This window comes from Micromesistius poutassou (assembly GCF_964030765.1).
Source record: "Micromesistius poutassou genome assembly, chromosome: 19".
Lineage (NCBI taxonomy): Eukaryota > Metazoa > Chordata > Actinopteri > Gadiformes > Gadidae > Micromesistius > Micromesistius poutassou.
In genome coordinates, this window is record NC_140289.1 from 183,871 (window position 1) to 206,210 (window position 22,340).

General features: G+C 49.5%; 1 protein-coding gene across 1 annotated transcript in view; it reads left to right on the top strand.

Moving 5' to 3' along the window:
- lama4 (laminin, alpha 4) overlaps nt 1-22,340 on the top strand; it is a 50,159-nt gene that overhangs the window by 18,757 nt on the left and 9,062 nt on the right. Inside the window, exons 15-34 of the mRNA XM_084483952.1 lie at nt 420-568; nt 2,327-2,468; nt 3,083-3,176; nt 3,436-3,552; nt 4,238-4,423; nt 5,782-5,921; nt 7,641-7,805; nt 9,621-9,766; nt 10,368-10,530; nt 11,177-11,310; nt 11,830-12,001; nt 12,326-12,457; nt 13,639-13,784; nt 14,261-14,390; nt 15,143-15,280; nt 15,400-15,533; nt 15,663-15,833; nt 16,759-16,903; nt 17,456-17,610; nt 18,133-18,322. Coding sequence (XP_084340078.1) covers nt 420-568; nt 2,327-2,468; nt 3,083-3,176; nt 3,436-3,552; nt 4,238-4,423; nt 5,782-5,921; nt 7,641-7,805; nt 9,621-9,766; nt 10,368-10,530; nt 11,177-11,310; nt 11,830-12,001; nt 12,326-12,457; nt 13,639-13,784; nt 14,261-14,390; nt 15,143-15,280; nt 15,400-15,533; nt 15,663-15,833; nt 16,759-16,903; nt 17,456-17,610; nt 18,133-18,322 — 2,949 coding nt within the window. The remainder of the gene's footprint in view (nt 1-419; nt 569-2,326; nt 2,469-3,082; nt 3,177-3,435; nt 3,553-4,237; nt 4,424-5,781; nt 5,922-7,640; nt 7,806-9,620; nt 9,767-10,367; nt 10,531-11,176; nt 11,311-11,829; nt 12,002-12,325; nt 12,458-13,638; nt 13,785-14,260; nt 14,391-15,142; nt 15,281-15,399; nt 15,534-15,662; nt 15,834-16,758; nt 16,904-17,455; nt 17,611-18,132; nt 18,323-22,340) is intronic.

Sequence of the window (22,340 nt, forward strand, 5' to 3'; positions counted from 1 at the left end):
TCACATCGTGTATATAAACCAAGGTATAAACCAAGCTAGTCAAGTATCAACACTGTGTCTGTGTGTGTCTCTCTGTGTGTCTCTGTGTGTGTGTCTGTGTGTGTCTCTGTGTGTTTCTGGGTGTGTGTGTGTCTCTGTGTGTATGTGTGTGTGTCTGTGTCTTTGTGTGTATGTGTGTCTGTGTGTGTGTGTGTGTCTCTGTGTGTGTGTCTCTCTGTGTGTCTCTCTGTGTGTCTCTCTGTGTGTCTCTGTGTGTGTGTCTCTCTGTGTGTGTGTGTCTCTGTGTGTGTCTCTGTGTCTCTGTCTCTGTGTGTGTGTCTCTGTGTGTGTGTGTCTCTATCTCTGTGTCTCTGTGTGTGTGTGTGTGTGTGTGTCTCTCTGTCTGTGTGTGTGTGTGTGTCTCTGTGTGTGCGTGTCAGAGTGTGAGTCAGTACTACGCGGAGGTGGACGGGGGGGAGGCTGAGCTGGCGGAGCGGCTGGAGGCCCTGTCCCTGGTGGACCCTGAGGGGGTGCAGAGGGCCGTGGACGCTGCTGACGAGCTGGAGCTGCAGGCCGACACCTTGGAGGAGTGAGTGTGTAGCAGGGAGCCGTTCGAACCCGCCACCTCTCGAACTGTAGCCGTTTCTCAATTTGCGTTCTCGTGCGTTCTCGCGTACTTGCGTTCTCGGTAAACGTCATCAGTGGTAGCCCCAAGCACTGTTCCAATTCCAAGTACGCGAGTACTGTCGTAAAAACCCGTGTGTGTTCTCGATGCGTTCTCGATGAGGCCGTTCCACCGAGGACGCATCGGACGTGACTCTTGTGGACTCGGGACCGTTAAATATCCCAGGATGCATCATTGAGTCCGCTGCTGTTCCAATTGCAGAGCGCGTACTCGCGTTCTCGGAAGTCTGTACTTGAAAGTCCGGACTTGCCAAGTACAGACTTCCGAGAACGCGAGAACGTAGTCTACGTACTTGGTATTGAGAAACGGCTTATGACACTACCGGCATGGGGAGTGGAACGCTCTGACCACTGAGCTAAAAGCCCAGAGGCTCCTAACTCAGTGGCTAGAAGCGTTCTTAAGGCTAGGGGGGTGTGAGGGTTTAAAAACTACTACTACCGCCAGCTAGCCCAGGCTAGTTGGCGTCCATTATATGAGCACCACCCTGCCTGTCCTCCATCACGGTTCTGTTGGTACCCAGAGGACCGGGTAGTAAAAGACTCAAGACTCACTTGTTCAGAGTTCACCTCGACTCTATATAGCCTCCCCCCTTAACTCCCCCCCCACCCCCCACCCATCTTACGCATTTATTGTATGTTGTACGTTCTTGCACTTAAAAATAGTGCTTAGCATCGTGTAGCATCTTATCCTAGCTATCTGTGTTGTATACAGGGAACCTAGTGATGGTTAGTGTATACGGGAACGGGTTAACCTAGTGATGGTTAGTGTATACGGGGAACGGGTTAACCTAGTGATGGTTAGTGTATATGGGGGAATGGGTTAACCTAGTGATGGTTAGTGTATACGGGGAACGGGTTAACCTAGTGATGGTTAGTGTATACGGGGAACAGGTTAACCTAGTGATGGTTAGTGTGTACGGGGAATGGGTTAACCTAGTGATGGTTAGTGTGTACGGGGAATGGGTTAACCTAGTGATGGTTAGTGTGTACGGGGAATGGGTTAACCTAGTGATGGTTAGTGTGTACAGGGAATGGGTTAACCTAGTGATGGTTAGTGTATACGGGGAATGGGTTAACCTAGTGATGGTTAGTGCTTGGCTCTTGGTTCTATGAACATCCTCACTGTACCCACAGAGATATACCGTGGTTTCTCTTTCTTCTGACAGATGTACTTACTGTAAGTCGCTTTGGATAAAAGCGTCCGCTAAACGCCCTCAATGTAAATGTAATTGTCAGGAATGGGCTACAAGGTTTGGTAGGACCCAAACGCACGACAAGGGAGATTCACAACAAAAGGCTTTACTTACATGTCATGTCATATGAACAAGGCAAAGCAGCACCGTGACAAAATACACCCTCAAAAGTGTAGGTAGTATGTACAATGACCGAGCCGTGAAGGGAACAAAGGGGGAGACTTAAATACACCAGACTAAACAAGACACAGGTGGGCAGGGAACGAGGTACAAACGAGAGGCAGGCGGACGTTGGACAAAACACAAACGAGACACAGGTGAGGGGCGGAGACACATAATCACAAGACGACCCAGGGACGACAAGGAACAGGAAGTGAACTGTGTGACACCAACCCAGAACCGTGACAGTACTAGTTCTGTTTCATGTAGAACATTCTAATCCAACGGCCGGTCGGTGTTGTTCCGAGCAGGGACCTGAGGCGCAGCGACGCCAACGGGTTCGTCCAGCGGGCCGTCAGCGCCGCCAACGTCTACAACAACATCGTGAAGTACGTCGACGACGCCAACGACACGGCCGTGACCACGCAGAGCCTCTCGGAGCGCGCCGGGGACGTACGTCACCCACACACACACACTCAGAGGATCAATACCACGATCGGATCAGACAGAGATTCACCCTGATGTTAATCAATATCCAATACCACGATCGGATCAGACAGAGATTCACCCTGATGTTAATCAATATCCAATACCACGATCGGATCAGACAGAGATTCACCCTGATGTTAATCAATATCCAATACCACGATCGGATCAGACAGAGATTCACCCTGATGTTAATCAATATCCAATACCACGATCGGATCAGACAGAGATTCACCCTGATGTTAATCAATATCCAATACCACGATCGGATCAGACAGAGATTCACCCTGATGTTAATCAATATCCAATACGCCGATCGGATCAGACAGAGATTCACCCTGATGTTAATCAATATCCGATACGTTGATCAGATCAGACAGAGATTCACCCTGATGTTAATCAATATCCGATACGCTGATCAGATTAAACGGAGATTCATCCTGATGCTGTACCTTAATCCATATCAGACTCAGCAGTATTTTGTAGGTTTGTAGATGGCAGACAAACCTGTAGAAGAGCAGGTTTGAGTGAGTGTGTGTGTGTGTGTGTGTGTGTGTGTGTGTGTGTGTTGTGCGTTCCAGGCCATCGCTGGGATGATCACGCAGCTGGACTTTGTGGTGTCCCAGAGTGACAACGTCTTCAAGCAGTCGGTGACGCTGCACTCAGAGCAGATAGGTGAGGCTGACCCTCCCCTTACCCTGGTCCTTCTCTAGGGCTCAGCTGCTTTGTAACAGGAGACCGTATCAATCACGATCTAAACTGAAATCTGTACCGATAATATTTGACACAGAAGTCTGTACTAATATAAATTGTAGCATAAGTCTGTACCAATAAAGATTGTTACAGAAGTCTATACCAATAACGATTGTATCAGAAGTCTGTACCGATAAAGGTTGTCACAGATGCCTGTACTAGTAAAGATTGACGCCAACAGATTTGGAAGCCGAGGTGCTGGACAAGCAGAAGTACATCGAGGAGACCAAGGAGACGATGGATCAGAACTCCAGGACACTGGCGGCGATCACGCAGGACATCAACGCCCTTCACAGAGGTGAGACCACCTGCTGTTACTATGGCAACCCAGCGGACATCCCAGCTGACGCTGCCCTGGCTATGTCCCACCGTACCTAGTGGGAGTTGACTTATAATGTATTATTAAAGGAGGGTTCAGGTTAGGGTCAGGGTTAGGGTTAGGGTTAATGTTAGGGTTAGGGTTAAGGTTAGGGTCAGGGTTAGGGTTAGGGTTAAGGTAAGGGTCAGGGTTAGGGTTAGGGTTAATGTTAGGGTTAGGGTTAGGGTTAAGGTTAGGGTTAGGGATAGGGTCAGGGTTAGGGTTCATGTTAGGGTTAAGGTTAGGGTTAAGGTTAGGGTTAATGTTAGGGTTAGGGTTAAGGCTAGGGTTAAGGTTAGGGTCAGGGTTAGGGTCAGGGTTAAGGTTAGGGTTAATGTTAAGGTTAGGGTTAATGTTAGGGTTAGGGTTAATGTTAGGGTTAGGGTTAAGGCTAGGGTTAGGGTAAACTCTACCCTGAACCAAATCCGACCGAGGGGTCGATGTAACCAAAATAATCGTGATTTAAATTACACAAGCAGATATTTTTCCCTTTATTCACCAAAATAGAACTCCTGACGTCCAGGGTCCCCACCCCGACAGTGTGATAAACGCTACAGTACACCACAGGGTTCCTGTACCCTAAGAACCGGAGAACCTGACCTTCTGCCCCCCCCCCCCCCCACAGACAGGACCCCCGAAAGGCTGCAGTTCTCCCAGGAGGTGGCGGAGGGGACCAAGAACCGTTCCCTGGAGGTTCTGCAGGAGATGGAGCCCATCACAGAGCAGGTGGAGCAGTGGGCCCAGAACATGAGGGACAACCAGTACTCCACCACCGACTACGAGAGCGCCGTGGCCTCCGCCGGGGAAGCAGGTACCAGCACCTCCGTCGAGGCAGTGGAGCTCACCGGTCAGATTAGAGTGGATCATATTAGATTACAGTAGATTAGGTTATTATACAGGAGATTAGGTTAGATTAGAGTGGATCATATTAGATTACAGTAGATTAGGTTATTATACAGGAGATTAGGTTAGATTAGAGTGGATCATATTAGATTACAGTAGATTAGGTTATTATACAGGAGATTAGGTTAGATTAGAGTGGATCATATTAGATTACAGTAGATTAGGTTATTATACAGGAGATTAGGTTAGATTAGAGTGGATCATATTAGATTACAGTAGATTAGGTTATTATACAGGAGATTAGGTTAGATTAGAGTGGATCATATTAGATTACAATATATTATGGTAGATGACATTTGATTGCTGTAGATCAGGTTTAATTAGAGTGAATAACATTAGATTACAGTAGATTAGGTTAGATTACAGTAGATTAGGTTAGATCAGAGCGGATCATTTTAGATTACAGTAGATTAGGTTAGTCTCCAGCTCCTTCATGTTTCATCACTAACCTGTCTGTCTCTGGTCTCCAGTCCCATCACTAACCTGTCTGTCTCTGGTCTCCAGTCCACCACTAACCTGTCTGTCTCTGGTCTCCAGTCCACCACTAACCTGTCTGTCTCTGGTCTCCAGTCCACCACTAACCTGTCTGTCTCTGGTCTCCAGTCCACCACTAACCTGTCTGTCTCTGGTCTCCAGTCCCATCACTAACCTGTCTGTCTCTGGTCTCCAGTCCTAACACTAACCTGTCTGTCTCTGGTCTCCAGTCCACCACTAACCTGTCTGTCTCTGGTCTCCAGTCCACCACTAACCTGTCTGTCTCTGGTCTCCAGTCCCACCACTAACCTGTCTGTCTCTGGTCTCCAGTCCACCACTAACCTGTCTGTCTCTGGTCTCCAGTCCACCACTAACCTGTCTGTCTCTGGTCTCCAGTCCAACACTAACCTGTCTGTCTCTGGTCTCCAGTCCACCACTAACCTGTCTGTCTCTGGTCTCCAGTCCACCACTAACCTGTCTGTCTCTGGTCTCCAGTCCACCACTAACCTGTCTGTCTCTGGTCTCCAGTCCAACACTAACCTGTCTGTCTCTGGTCTCCAGTCCACCACTAACCTGTCTGTCTCTGGTCTCCAGTCCACCACTAACCTGTCTGTCTCTGGTCTCCAGTCCACCACTAACCTGTCTGTCTCTGGTCTCCAGTCCAACACTAACCTGTCTGTCTCTGGTCTCCAGTCCACCACTAACCTGTCTGTCTCTGGTCTCCAGTCCACCACTAACCTGTCTGTCTCTGGTCTCCAGTCCAACACTAACCTGTCTGTCTCTGGTCTCCAGTGGACAGCCTCCACCTGCTGGTCCCAGAGCTGCTGGAGAAGCTGAAGGTGGTGGAGCAGAAGAAGCCGGTGAACAACGTGACCACCAACATCCTGAGGATCCGCGAGCTCATCGCCCAGGCCCGCAGCGTGGCCAAGAAGGTGAGACCATCGCTCTGGACACCACTAGGACGTATTAACAACTGATGTTATATCAAACTATTAACATGTTATGATGAATATCTAACCGTTAACATGTTCTGATGTTATATCAAACTATTAACATGTTATGATGAATATCTAACCGTTAACATGTTCTGATGTTATATCAAACTATTAACATGTTATGATGAATATCTAACCGTTAACATGTTCTGATGTTATATCAAACTATTAACATGTTATGATGAATATCTAACCGTTAACATGTTCTGATGTTATATCAAACTATTAACATGTTATGATGAATATCTAACCGTTAACATGTTCTGATGTTATATCAAACTATTAACATGTTCTGATGAATATCTAACCGTTAACATGTTCTGATGTTATATCCAACTATTAACATGTTCTGATGAATATCTAACCGTTAACATGTTCTGATGTTATATCAAACTATTAACATGTTATGATGAATATCTAACCGTTAACATGTTCTGATGTTATATCAAACTATTAACATGTTCTGATGAATATCTAACCGTTAACATGTTCTGATGTTATATCCAACTATTAACATGTTATGATGAATATCTAACCGTTAACATGTTCTGATGTTATATCAAACTATTAACATGTTATGATGAATATCTAACCGTTAACATGTTCTGATGTTATATCAAACTATTAACATGTTATGATGAATATCTAACCGTTAACATCTTATGATGTTATATCCAACTATTAACATGTTATGATGAATATCTAACTGTTAACATGTTCTGATGTTATATCAAACTATTGACATGTTATGATGAATATCTAACCGTTAACATCTTATGATGTTATATCCAACTATTAACATGTTATGATGTATAATTAACTGTTAACATGTTGTAATGCTATTTGTTACTGTTCAAGTTATAACGCTTTATCTAACTATTTACATGTTATGACGTTAAAAGCCAACTGTTACCATGTAATAATGCTATATGTAACTGTCAACATGTTATAGAGACATTTATTACTTTTAACATGTTATAATGCTTATGTTACTGTTACCATGTTATAATGCTAAATCTATCTCTTAACATGTTATGATGTTATATTTAACCGTTAACATGTTATAATGCTTATGTTACCATGTTATAATGCTAGATCTATCTGTTAACATGTTATGATGTTATATTTAACCCTTAACATGTTATAATACTTATGGTACCATGTTATAATGCTAGATCTATCTGTTAACATGTTATGATGATATATTTAACCGTGAACATGTTATAATGCTAGATCTATCTGTTAACATGTTATGATGATATATTTAACCGTTAACATGTTATAATGCTAGATCTATCTGTTAACATGTTATGATGTTATATTTAACCGTGAACATGTTATAATGCTAGATCTATCTGTTAACATGTTATGATGTTATATTTAACCGTTAACATGTTATAATGCTAGATCTATCTGTTAACATGTTATGATGTTATATTTAACCGTGAACATGTTATAATGCTAGATCTATCTGTTAACATGTTATGATGTTATATTTAACCGTTAACATGTTATAATGCTAGATCTATCTGTTAACATGTTATGATGTTATATTTAACCGTGAACATGTTATAATGCTAGATCTATCTGTTAACATGTTATGATGTTATATTTAACCGTGAACATGTTATAATGCTATGTGTTTCTGTTCCTCAGGTCCAGGTGTCCATGAAGTTTGACGGGCAGTCTGCGGTGGAGGTGCAGCCCCACTCCAACCTGGAGGAGCTGAAGACGTCCACCTCCATCAGCCTGTACATCAGGGTGGACCCCGACAAGGACCCCATCGAGGACCGCTTCGTCCTCTACCTGGGAGACCGCAACGTAAGGCGCTGAACACGGCCCTGAGCGTCTGGCTCCTCCACAGCGGCCCCACAGCCGTCATACGCCCCTACTCGTGTGTACAAGAGGAACCAGGCGGCGTCCAGTAGGAATGCGTTTAGGAACGGTTAGCCCGTAGCTAGCTCCTAGCGTCTCAAGCAGCTCTCCTGGACGCAATATTTTTTTTCGTAGGATAAGTCTGGGATTCTCGCCTCTGATTGGTTAGAATGGCTCTCCTCCGATTGGCTATGGTTAGGGTTAGGGTTTGGGTAAAGGTTAACCCTAACCCTAACCCTAACCCTAAACTCCCGCAAACAGCTAGGACTAACACGATCTGAAGAAGAGCCCTTCTAACCAATATAGAAATATCACCTCCTGGACCTACCACTAACTAACTAGTTACCTCTAACTAGCCTGTAGCTTGGCTCTAGCCAGCCTCGAGCAAAAGCTTGTATTGGTAGAAACTGGATACTTTTATTATGTTTATATACTTTATATTATACCCTATCACATTTATATACTGTATGTTATATATTTTTTTTATTTTCTAACAAACGGCGCACATTTAGTTTTCATGAATAGGCTTCAAACAGACTTCAAACACTTACACTTCAAACGCTAATTCACCCCAAACAACAGAAACGTTTCTATTCTTGTGCCGTTTTCACCAAACAAAGGATGGTTTGTTTGTTTCCTGGTTGTCATGGTCACAGCATGGGTTCATGGCATGAATGTCCGGCCAGAGAAGAAGAATGAGCCATGTGTTGTTCAGATACTGTCACCCCTCACCACACACTCAGACGTCCCCCTCGGTCCAGCCTCATTTACATAAATTCTCTCTCTCTCTCTCTCTCTCTCTCTCTCTCTCTCTCTCTCTCTCTCTCTCTCTCTCTCTCTCTCTCTCTCTCTCTCTCTCTCTCTCTCTCTCTTTCTATCTCTCTCTCTCTCTCTCTCTCTCTCTCTGTTCTCCGCCCTGCAGTCTATGGACCCCCCTCACCCTAACATTGACCCCTCTCAACCTACCATCAATCATATCTTCTCTGTTTCTAAATTTTGATCCCTTTCCGTTGAACTTCATTGGCTCTTTAAGTATGTACCATGTTAGCACAATGACTAGAGACAAGACGTTCATCTGTTCTTAACGAGTGCCACATTAGGAGAGGAGAGGCTGAGCTCAGGAGGCAGAGCGGGTAAGCCTGGTAACCGGAAGGTTGCTGGTTCCATCGCCGTCTCTTCCTAGCTGTGAGTGTCGAGGAGTCCCTGAGCGAGACGCCCTCACCCAAACTACTGAGGAGCTTAGTCGACTCCGCCGTTAATGTGTGTTCCAACCGGAGCTTTATTAGTACAAACTGACAGACAGGTTGGAGGACACACAAGCCGTTTCTCAATACCAAGTACGCGGACTACGTACTCGCGGACTTGCGAAGTGCGTACTTGGCAAGTCCGGACTTTCAAGTACAGACTTCCGAGAACGCGAGTACGCACTCTGCAACTGGAACAGCAGCGGACTCGATGATGCATTCTGGGATATTTAACGGTCCCAAGTCCACACGAGTCACCTCCGATGCGTCCTCGGTAGAACGGCCTCATGGAGAACGCATCGAGAACACACACACAGGTTTTTTACGACAGTACTCGCGTACTTGGAATTGGAACAGTACTTGGGCTACCACTGATGACGTTTATCGAGAACGCAAGTACACGAGAACGCACGAGAACGCGAATTGAGAAACGGCTAGAGTGTCCTCCAACCTGTCTGTCAGTTTGTACTGATAAAGCGCAGTACTAATAAAGTTGGTGTGGCTGTGTCTCCTGCAGGGAAAGAAGGACTACGTGGGCCTGGCCATCAAGAACGACAACCTGGTGTACATGTACAACCTGGGAGGAGAGGACGTGGAGATCCCCCTCAGCACCAAGCCCGTCAGCCAGTGGCCGCCCGTCTTCAACTACGTCAAAGTGGAGAGGTAACGCCACTGCTCCGCCGCCACTAGCATTAGCACCACGACTAGCATTAGCACCACGACTAGCGTTAGCACCACCACTAGCATTAGCACCACTACTAGCATTAGCACGACGTCAAAGTAGAGAAGTAACGTTAGTTAGCTCCACCGCTACTAGCACCACTACTAGCATTAGCACCACAACTAGCATTAGCACTATGACTAGTATTAGCACTATGACTAGTATTAGCACCACTACTAGCATTAGCACGACGTCAAAGTAGAGAAGTAACGTTAGTTAGCTCCACCACTACTAGCGTTAGCACTACTACTAGCATTAGCACCACTACTAGCATTAGCACCACTACTAGCATTAGCACCACTACTAGCATTAGCACCACTACTAGCATTAGCAGCACTCCTAGCATTAGCACTCCTCCTACCACGACGAGCGCTACCACGGGGCTAACGGGGTGCAACCAGCGCTAGCAGTGCTAACGGGGTGCCACCAGTGCTAACGCAGCAGCTAGCGCTAGCGCTAGTGCTAGTGCTAGTGCTAGTGCTAGTGCTAGTGCTAGTGCTAGTGCTAGCGCTAGCGGTTGCCTGACGGCGGTGCGTGTGGCAGGCTGGGCCGCCACGGGAAGGTGTTCCTGACCATCCCCAGCCAGAGCACGTCGGACGAGCAGAAGTTCATCCAGAAGGGCGAGGCCCTGGGCACCGACTCCCTGTTCGACACCGACCCCAAGGACGTCGTCTTCTTTGTGGGCGGAGTGCCGCCCGACGTCACGGTAACCGCCTCGCTCAACCTCACCTCGCAAACCGCCCAGGTGACATCTAAGGGATGGGTCAGAATGTTAGATTATTCGATTATTCGTTCCCGAGGGTCAAAGTCGATTTTTTAACATTTGGACCGTTAACATTTTTTTCCCATTCAGATAAACAACTAATGTTGGTTCTGTAGCACTATTATTTTTATTTATTTATTATTATATATATTTTTTATTATTATTAATCATGTACAGAAAAACAATATACACAAGCATAAATATTAACATATATGCATACAAACACAAACACTGATCACTGTTAAAGTTATTTTTTTTGCGTTTAAGATATTAAGTGATTTCTTGCCGATGATCCAGGGCTGCCTTTGTGAATGTCGGCACACATCGAATAATCGATTATTCGTTCATAACCACCCGCTGATTATTCAACCATGAAAAATTGGAGTTATTCACATCCCTGTTAGTGACATCCCTTGATGAGCTTCTCCGATTGGCTGACTTGAACGTCGCTCAGCCGTCGTCCCCGCTGGCCCTTTGTGACGTCACATGGCTCAACGGACCGTAACGCACAGCGAGTGATGCTGTTTGTTTGTTTGTTTGTTTGTTTGTTTGTTTGTTTGTTTGTTTGTTTGTTTGTTTGTGTGTCCAGCTCCCGCCGCCCCTCAGCCTGGCGCCCTTCGTGGGCTGCATCGAGTTGGGCTCGCTGAACAACGACGTCATCAGTCTGTACAACTTCAAAGAGACGCACGCCGTGGACGTGATCGCCACGCCCCCCTGTCCCAGGTACCACCGCCGCACCGTCTCACCGCCTGCTTGCGTCTCCTGAACTCTGCTCCTCGCATCTCCTGAACTCTGCTCCTCGCATCTCCTGAACTCTGCTCCTCGTGTCTCCTGAACTCTGCTCCTCGTGTCTCCTGGTCTCATCTCCTTGTATCTCTGGATCCATTCTCCTTGTATCTCCTGGTCTAATTTTCTTCTATCTCCTGGTCTCATCTCCTTGTATCTCCTGGTCTCTCCTCCTCATATCTCCTGGTCTCTCCTTCTCATATCTCCTTGTATCTCCTGGTCTTATCTTCTTCTATCTCCTGGTCTCATCTCCTTGTATCTCCTGGTCTCATCTCCTTGTATCTCCTGGTCTTATCTTCCTCTATCTCCTGGTCTCATCTCCTTGTATCTCCTGGTCTTATCTTCCTCTATCTCCTGGTATCATTTCCTTGTATCTCCTGGTCTCCCCCCTCGTCATATCTCCCGGTCTCTCCTCCTCACGCCCCGCCGTGTGTCTGTGTCTCTGTGTGCCCTCAGGTATAAGCTGGCCTTCTCCCAGAGTCGCATCGCCAGCTACCTGTTCGACGGGACGGGCTTCGCTCTCATCAACAACATGGAGCGCCGGGGGAAGTTCGGCGTGGTGACGCGGTTCGACATCGCCGTGCGGACGGTGGCCAACGACGGCCTCCTGCTGCTCATGGTCAAAGAGGTGAGCCGGCAGCGGGCGTAGGTAGTGTCCGTACTGTAGGGATGAAGCTACGCCTTATTGTGTAATACGATAGTTAACGTGGCTCGTTGTGTCGTTATTATGTATCAGCCTCGTTACAGCATAACGGCCCGAGTCAAAAATGCTGAAGTCAAATATATGACACATAGTGATAGTGGTTATGGAATGTAAAAATCCCTCTGATTGGCTTAGGATACAGCCAATGAGGCGCAGTGAATCAGCAGCGTTAGGAGAGTAGAGTTTGGTTAGATGTCACAATTTGGGAAAAACATAACTCATGGCTAACGACGTTGGAACGCTTTTCAGGATAACTTCTTCCTGCTGGAGCTGAAGAACGGCTACCTCCGTCTGGAGTACGACTTTGGCTTCGACAACGGGCCGCACCGCATCGAGAACAACATTCCTCTACTCAAGATCAACGACGCACGCTACCACGAGGTAGGTTAGTGTCCGGGCTGCGACCCCATCAGGGGCTCAGTGTCCGGGCTGCGACCCCATCAGGGGCTCAGTGTCCGGGCTGCGACCCCATCAGGGGCTCAGTGTCCGGGCTGCGAACCCATCAGGGGCTCAGTGTCCGGGCTGCGACCCCATCAGGGGCTCAGTGTCCGGGCTGCGAACCCATCAGGGGCTCAGTGTCCGGGCTGCGACCCCATCAGGGGCTCAGTGTCCGGGCTGCGACCCCATCAGGGGCTCAGTGTCCGGGCTGCGAACCCATCAGGGGCTCAGTGTCCGGGCTGCGAACCCATCAGGGGCCCAGTGTCCGGGCTGCGAACCCATCAGGGGCCCAGTGTCCGGGCTGCGAACCCATCAGGGGCTCAGTGTCCGGGCTGCGTCCCCATCAGGGGCCCAGTGTCCGGGCTGCGAACCCATCAGGGGCTCAGTGTCCGGGCTGCGAACCCATCAGGGGCCCAGTGTCCGGGCTGCGAACCCATCAGGGGCTCAGTGTCCGGGCTGCGACCCCATCAGGGGCTCAGTGTCCGGGCTGCGAACCCATCAGGGGCTCAGTGTCCGGGCTGCGACCCCATCAGGGGCTCAGTGTCCGGGCTGCGACCCCATCAGGGGCTCAGTGTCCGGGCTGCGACCCCATCAGGGGCTCAGTGTCCGGGCTGCGACCCCATCAGGGGGTTCAGGCTGGCTTTACAGGACAACGCTCCCGGGTGAAACCGACAAAATATTTTATCAGATGTGCCTTTCGTTTAGACGGCGACAGCGTTTTCGGGGCTTAAAACACACAAAAAAATGAACCCACCCTCCAGAGTGGAAATCTTAAAAACGCTCCACCGTTGCGTTTCCGTCTAAACAACGCAAAAGGTGGTGCTCTGAGCTGCTCACACTGGCTCTCGTCCCGTACGCGTTGACGTCACGTCCGCGTGCAGCAACGGGCAAACCACAACAAACACGTCGGATTTCACACACTTTTGCATCACCGTAATGCACGCAGATTTCCACCCAAAGACGCTCGTCTAAACGCGGAATGGAAAGCGGGAACGCCAACGCCACTTTTGCGGTTTGTGTTCAGATCGTTGTCGTGTAAAGCCAGCCTCAGTGTCCGGGCTGCGATCCCATCAGGGGGTTCAGCCCAAACACGTGCTGAAGAGTGTTCCTCTGGTTCCTCCAAGGTGTCAGTGATCTACCACCAGTCCAAGAAGGTGATCCTGCTGGTGGACAAGAGCCACGTCAAATCCGTGGAGAACCCCAAGAAGATAACGCTGCCCTTCTCAGACATCTACATAGGAGGTGCTCCCTCTCAGGTCCTCAGCGCCAGGTCAGCATACCGTCATTGGGTCAGAGGTCAAACGGTTTAGTGTTACAGTGAAAGTTAAAATAGAAGGTTAGGTATTTGGTGAGAGATGGTGAAGTCTTGGTCAATGTTTTGGCGCGGCTAAGGTCGAGGTTGATTATATGTTAAGTTCAGGAATGCTAATGCTATTCATAATATATTCAATTTATGTAGCACCCTTCAATATAGGGCCAGTATGACACCGGGGATAAGTTAAGGTAAGTGTTAAGCTAACGGTGCTGCTGTATGTCCAGGCGAAAAAACTGTGGTTAAGGTAAGGGTTGGTTAAGTAAGGAGTAGTTTAGGTAGGGGGTTGTTACGGTAAGGTTCAGGTAAGGGTTGGCTAAGCTAAATGCAGGGTTTGGTGTTGTCGGGGGTAAGGGTTAGGTTTGATAACGTGGTTAAGGGTGAGGTTAAGGTAAGGGCTGAGTGTGACGGTGGTGCTGTGTGTGTGTGTGCAGGCCGGAGCTCAGTAAGGTGATGGGCCTGAGGGGCTGCGTGAAGAACTTCCAGTTCCAGAAGAAGGACTTCAACCTCCTGGAGGAACCGGGGACCATCGGCATCAGCAACGGCTGTCCAGAGGAGTCCTTCGTAAGCACTGACCCCGCCCTAACATGACCCCCCCCCCCCCCGCCCTAACATGACCCCCCCTGCGCCCTAACATGGACCCCCTCTCACCCTCTCACCCTAACATGGACCTCCTCTCACCCTCTCACCCTAACATGGACCCCCTCTCACCCTAACATGGACCCCCTCTCACCCTCTCACCCTAACATGGACCCCCTCTCACCCTAACATGGACCCCCTCTCACCCTCTCACCCTAACATGGACCCCCTCTCACCCTAACATGGACCCCCTCTCACCCTCTCACCCTAACATGGACCCCCTCTCACCCTCTCACCCTAACATGTCCCCTCTCACCCTAACATGGACCCCCTCTCACCCTCTCACCCTAACATGTCCCCTCTCACCCTAACATGGACCCCCTCTCACCCTAACATGGACCCCCTCTCACCCTCTCACCCTAACATGGACCCCCTCTCACCCTAACATGGACCTCCTCTCACCCTCTCACCCTAACATGTCCCCTCTCACCCTAACATGTCCCCCCCTTGCCCTAACATGTGATGTGTTAACCTACCCATCGTTGGTGCTTGGCCCTTGGTTCTATGAGCAGCCGTACTGTACGGACAGAGATGTGCCGTTGTTCCTCCTGTTCTCCCTGTACTTTGTGGGAGTGGCTCTGGGGTCAAAGAGTCTGTGGCTGAATGCCCTGAAGGTAAATCTTGGAGGGACCTGGGCTGGGCTGACGTTTTCTCCTGATCTTCTGATGCTCTCCCAGATGTCCCGCAGAGCGTACTTCACGGGCCACGGGTTCCTGGGCTCCACGGCCAAGATCTCTCCGTTCGACTCCTTCGAGGGCGGCCTCAACTTCAGAACGCTCAGCCCCAGCGGCCTGCTCTTCTACCACAGCGAGGGGGTACGCCTCAGCCGGGCACACCATTCAGTCATTCAGTCATTCAGTCACTCAGTCATTCAGTCACTGGATTCCATGCGGGTGCTCCTGTTGACGTGTTATTCCGGGACCCCTCCCTGCAGAAGGAGGAGTTCAGCATCGCCCTGGACAACGGCATGGTGGTCCTGAACGCCAGGGGAACCAAAGTCAAGTCCCAGAAGAAGCAATACAACGACGGCAGGACTCACTTCCTGGTGGCGACGCTCAGCCAAAACAAGTACGTCCCCTCTGAGCCGTTGTCCTGATTTAAACTGCTTTAAACTGCTTTAAACAGGTTTAAACCGGTTTAAACCTGTTTAAAGCGGCTGCCCTGCTGACGGCCCCCTGCTGATCCCCGTCTCTGCAGGTACTTCCTGGTGGTGGACGATAAAGACAAACAGGAGAAGAAGAGGCCAGCCTCGGCCGCTGTGTCCGGCTCCTCGCTGAGTTCCCCGCTCAGGAGCTTCTACCTCGGCGGATCTCCTACCAGCAGCCTCAAGAACTTCACCGGCTGCATCAGCCACGCCTACATCAACAGGTAAACCAATAGGCCACGCCTACATCAACAGGTAAACCAATAGGCCACGCCTACATCAACAGGTAAACCAATAGGCCACGCCTACATCAACAGGTAAACCAATAGGCCACGCCCACACCAACAGGTGAACCATTAGACCACGCCCACACCAACAGGTGAACCATTAGACCACGCCCACACCAACAGGTAACCCATTAGACCACGCCCACACCAACAGGTGAACCAATAGACCACGCCCACACCAACAGGTGAACCATTAGACCACGCCCACACCAACAGGTGAACCATTAGACCACGCCCACACCAACAGGTGAACCATTAGACCACGCCCACACCAACAGGTGAACCATTAGACCACGCCCACACCAACAGGTGAACCATTAGACCACGCCCACACCGACAGGTGAACCATTAGACCACGCCCACACCAACAGGTGAACCATTAGACCACGCCCACACCAACAGGTGAACCAATAGACCACGCCCACACCAACAGGTGAACCATTAGACCACGCCCACACCAACAGGTGAACCATTAGACCACGCCCACACCAACAGGTGAACCATTAGACCACGCCCACACCAACAGGTGAACCAGCAGACCACGCCCACACCAACAGGTGAACCATTAGACCACGCCCACACCAACAGGTGAACCATTAGACCACGCCCACACCAACAGGTGAACCATTAGACCACGCCCACACCAACAGGTGAACCATTAGACCACGCCCACACCAACAGGTGAACCAATAGACCACGCCCACACCAACAGGTGAACCATTAGACCACGCCCACACCAACAGGTGAACCAATAGACCACGCCCACACCAACAGGTGAACCAATAGACCACGCCCACACCAACAGGTGAACCATTAGACCACGCCCACACCGACAGGTGAACCAGCAGGTGTCTCTCTCCAGGCAGGACCGTGACATCGAGGCGGAGGACTTCCAGCGCTACCCGGAGAAGGTCAACGCCTCCCTGCAGGACTGTCCAATACAGCCCCCAGCGGCCCTGCTGACCCCGGACTCCGCCCGCAAGCCCAAACCCAGCCAATCAAAGAAGGTTTGACAAAGCCTTCGTTATCGGTTGCTGTGTTCTTCTGAGAAGTCTCAATTTCAGTCTGTCCCCGATTGGAGGACAGAAAGATGAGAGAGGACAGACGTGATGATGAGAGAGTGTCTCTGATTGGAGGACAGACGTAATGATGAGAGTGTGTCTCTGATTGGTGGACAGACGTAATGATGAGAGAGTGTCTCTGATTGGAGGACAGACGTAATGATGAGAGAGTGTCTCTGATTGGAGGAGAGACGTAATAATGAGAGAGTGTCTCTGATTGGAGGACAGACGTAATGATCAGAGAGTGTCTCTGATTGGAGGAGAGGTGTATAGATGAGAGTGTGTCTCTGATTGGAGGAGAGAGGGATGAGAGTGTCTCTGATTGGAGGACAGACGTAATAATGAGAGTGTCTCTGATTGGAGGACAGAGGGATGAGAGTGTCTCTGATTGGAGGACAGAGGGATGAGAGTGTCTCTGATTGGAGGACAGAGGGATGAGAGTGTCTCTGATTGGAGGACAGAGGGATGACGAGCGTCTCTCTCTCTGCGTGTGTGAAGGTGGCGCGAGACGGCTCCAGCCGGCGGGATGAGGACCCGGGAGAGGCCTCCTGCCACCTGCCCTCCAGACCCCGCGCCGTGCGCCAGGCCTACCGCTACGGAGGCTCCGCCCACAGCCGCCAGGAGTACCACCTCCCCCGGCCCCTCGCCGACCGGTCAGTCGGAGCACTCGCTGTACATCGCTGGCTTCTGATTGGTCTAACCTACCCAGGCGAACCCGTCAGTCCAGGTTCGAACCTGGACTGACGGGTTATTTGTTGTTGTGTTACAACGCTGCGGACCCTCCGGTTCTATCTGGTCCCCCGTTTCCTCCAGCTAGGCTGTCCCTTTGTTTTTCCTTGTGAATAGAAAGACTATTCTTGTCGAAGGTGAGTCTGTTATGTTTGTTGTTTTGGCCCAGGCCCACCCTGGCATAAAGCTTCTTTTGGAATTGATATTATTTTTTTTTACAATAAATCATTTTGTTTACTTGTGACACCAAGACTCTTTTACAGTTTGAGCTGGCTTTATGTTACCCCCGCATCCCCTAGACTAGAGGGTCGTAACATGAATGGCGGCTTATAAATGGCCAGAACGGCCATAGTTGTAGTCCTAAAAATATAGGTCAGGGAGGAGAGGTGAGCCAGAAAGGGGCAGCGCCAAAACCCCACCAATAACCACGGGCGCTCTCCCTCCAGGGCCCACTTCTCCCTGTCCCTGCGGACCGAGGCGTCCGCCGGGCTGGTCTTCTACGTGGCGGACCAGGAGGGGGAGGACTTCATGGCGCTGGTCCTGGACCAGGGCCGGCTGGTGTTCAGCTTCAGGTCCGCGCCGCACCGCGTCCAGATCCGCAGCCAGGAGGCCTACAACGACGGGAGCTGGCACAGCGTAAGGCACCTCCTACCAGGACCTAATGCACCTCCTATAGGACCTAATGCACCTCCTACTAGGACCTAATGCACCTCCTACTAGGACCTAATGCACCTCCTACTAGGACCTAATGCACCTCCTATAGGACCTAATGCACCTCCTATAGGACCTAATGCACCTCCTAGGACCTAATGCACCTCCTATAGGACCTAATGCACCTCCTACTAGGACCTAATGCACCTCCTACTAGGACCTAATGCACCTCCTACTAGGACCTAATGCACCTCCTACTAGGACCTAATGCACCTCCTACTAGGACCTAATGCACCTCCTATAGGACCTAATGCACCTCCTATAGGACCTAATGCACCTCCTATAGGACCTAATGCACCTCCTATAGGACCTAATGCACCTCCTACTAGGACCTAATGCACCTCCTACTAGGACCTAATGCACCTCCTATAGGACCTAATGCACCTCCTACTAGGACCTAATGCACCTCCTATAGGACCTAATGCACCTCCTACTAGGACCTAATGCACCTCCTACTAGGACCTAATGCACCTCCTACTAGGACCTAATGCACCTCCTACTAGGACCTAATGCACCTCCTACTAGGACCTAATGCACCTCCTAGGACCTAATGCACCTCCTATAGGACCTAATGCACCTCCTAGGACCTAATGCACCTCCTACTAGGACCTAATGCACCTCCTATAGGACCTAATGCACCTCCTATAGGACCTAATGCACCTCCTACTAGGACCTAATGCACCTCCTACTAGGACCTAATGCACCTCCTATAGGACCTAATGCACCTCCTATAGGACCTAATGCACCTCCTACTAGGACCTAATGCACCTCCTACTAGGACCTAATGCACCTCCTACCAGGACCTAATGCACCTCCTACTAGGACCTAATGCACCTCCTACTAGGACCTAATGCACCTCCTATAGGACCTAATGCACCTCCTACTAGGACCTAATGCACCTCCTATAGGACCTAATGCACCTCCTATAGGACCTAATGCACCTCCTATAGGACCTAATGCACCTCCTATAGGACCTAATGCACCTCCTATAGGACCTAATGCACCTCCTACTAGGACCTAATGCACCTCCTATAGGACCTAATGCACCTCCTACTAGGACCTAATGCACCTCCTATAGGACCTAATGCACCTCCTATAGGACCTAATGCACCTCCTACTAGGACCTAATGCACCTCCTATAGGACCTAATGCACCTCCTACTAGGACCTAATGCACCTCCTATAGGACCTAATGCACCTACTAGGACCTAATGCACCTCCTACCAGGACCTAATGCACCTCCTACTAGGACCTAATGCACCTCCTACTAGGACCTAATGCACCTCCTATAGGACCTAATGCACCTCCTATAGGACCTAATGCACCTCCTACTAGGACCTAATGCACCTCCTATAGGACCTAATGCACCTCCTATAGGACCTAATGCACCTCCTATAGGACCTAATGCACCTCCTACTAGGACCTAATGCACCTCCTACTAGGACCTAATGCACCTCCTACCAGGACCTAATGCACCTCCTATAGGACCTAATGCACCTCCTATAGGACCTAATGCACCTCCTACTAGGACCTAATGCACCTCCTACTAGGACCTAATGCACCTCCTACTAGGACCTAATGCACCTCCTACTAGGACCTAATGCACCTCCTACTAGGACCTAATGCACCTCCTATAGGACCTAATGCACCTCCTACTAGGACCTAATGCACCTCCTACCAGGACCTAATGCACCTCCTATAGGACCTAATGCACCTCCTATAGGACCTAATGCACCTCCTATAGGACCTAATGCACCTCCTATAGGACCTAATGCACCTCCTACTAGGACCTAATGCACCTCCTACTAGGACCTAATGCACCTCCTACTAGGACCTAATGCACCTCCTATAGGACCTAATGCACCTCCTATAGGACCTAATGCACCTCCTATAGGACCTAATGCACCTCCTATAGGACCTAATGCACCTCCTATAGGACCTAATGCACCTCCTACTAGGACCTAATGCACCTCCTACTAGGACCTAATGCACCTCCTATAGGACCTAATGCACCTCCTACTAGGACCTAATGCACCTCCTACTAGGACCTAATGCACCTCCTATAGGACCTAATGCACCTCCTATAGGACCTAATGCACCTCCTACTAGGACCTAATGCACCTCCTACTAGGACCTAATGCACCTCCTACTAGGACCTAATGCACCTCCTACTAGGACCTAATGCACCTCCTACTAGGACCTAATGCACCTCCTACTAGGACCTAATGCACCTCCTACCAGGACCTAATGCACCTCCTATAGGACCTAATGCACCTCCTACTAGGACCTAATGCACCTCCTACCAGGACCTAATGCACCTCCTATAGGACCTAATGCACCTCCTACTAGGACCTAATGCACCTCCTACTAGGACCTAATGCACCTCCTACCAGGACCTAATGCACCTCCTATAGGACCTAATGCACCTCCTACTAGGACCTAATGCACCTCCTACCAGGACCTAATGCACCTCCTATAGGACCTAATGCACCTCCTACTAGGACCTAATGCACCTCCTACTAGGACCTAATGCACCTCCTACTAGGACCTAATGCACCTCCTATAGGACCTAATGCACCTCCTATAGGACCTAATGCACCTCCTATAGGACCTAATGCACCTCCTATAGGACCTAATGCACCTCCTATAGGACCTAATGCACCTCCTACTAGGACCTAATGCACCTCCTACTAGGACCTAATGCACCTCCTATAGGACCTAATGCACCTCCTATAGGACCTAATGCACCTCCTACTAGGACCTAATGCACCTCCTACTAGGACCTAATGCACCTCCTATAGGACCTAATGCACCTCCTATAGGACCTAATGCACCTCCTACTAGGACCTAATGCACCTCCTACTAGGACCTAATGCACCTCCTACTAGGACCTAATGCACCTCCTACTAGGACCTAATGCACCTCCTATAGGACCTAATGCACCTCCTATAGGACCTAATGCACCTCCTATAGGACCTAGTGCACCTCCTACCAGGACCTAATGCACCTCCTATAGGACCTAATGCACCTCCTATAGGACCTAATGCACCTCCTATAGGACCTAATGCACCTCCTATAGGACCTAATGCACCTCCTACTAGGACCTAATGCACCTCCTATAGGACCTAATGCACCTCCTACTAGGACCTAATGCACCTCCTACCAGGACCTAATGCACCTCCTACTAGGACCTAATGCACCTCCTACTAGGACCTAATGCACCTCCTATAGGACCTAATGCACCTCCTATAGGACCTAATGCACCTCCTATAGGACCTAATGCACCTCCTACTAGGACCTAATGCACCTCCTACTAGGACCTAATGCACCTCCTATAGGACCTAATGCACCTCCTACTAGGACCTAATGCACCTCCTATAGGACCTAATGCACCTCCTATAGGACCTAATGCACCTCCTACTAGGACCTAATGCACCTCCTACTAGGACCTAATGCACCTCCTATAGGACCTAATGCACCTCCTACCAGGACCTAATGCACCTCCTACTAGGACCTAATGCACCTCCTACTAGGACCTAATGCACCTCCTATAGGACCTAATGCACCTCCTACTAGGACCTAATGCACCTCCTACTAGGACCTAATGCACCTCCTATAGGACCTAATGCACCTCCTACTAGGACCTAATGCACCTCCTATAGGACCTAATGCACCTCCTATAGGACCTAATGCACCTCCTACTAGGACCTAATGCACCTCCTATAGGACCTAATGCACCTCCTACTAGGACCTAATGCACCTCCTATAGGACCTAATGCACCTCCTATAGGACCTAATGCACCTCCTACTAGGACCTAATGCACCTCCTATAGGACCTAATGCACCTCCTACTAGGACCTAATGCACCTCCTACTAGGACCTAATGCACCTCCTATAGGACCTAATGCACCTCCTACTAGGACCTAATGCACCTCCTAGGACCT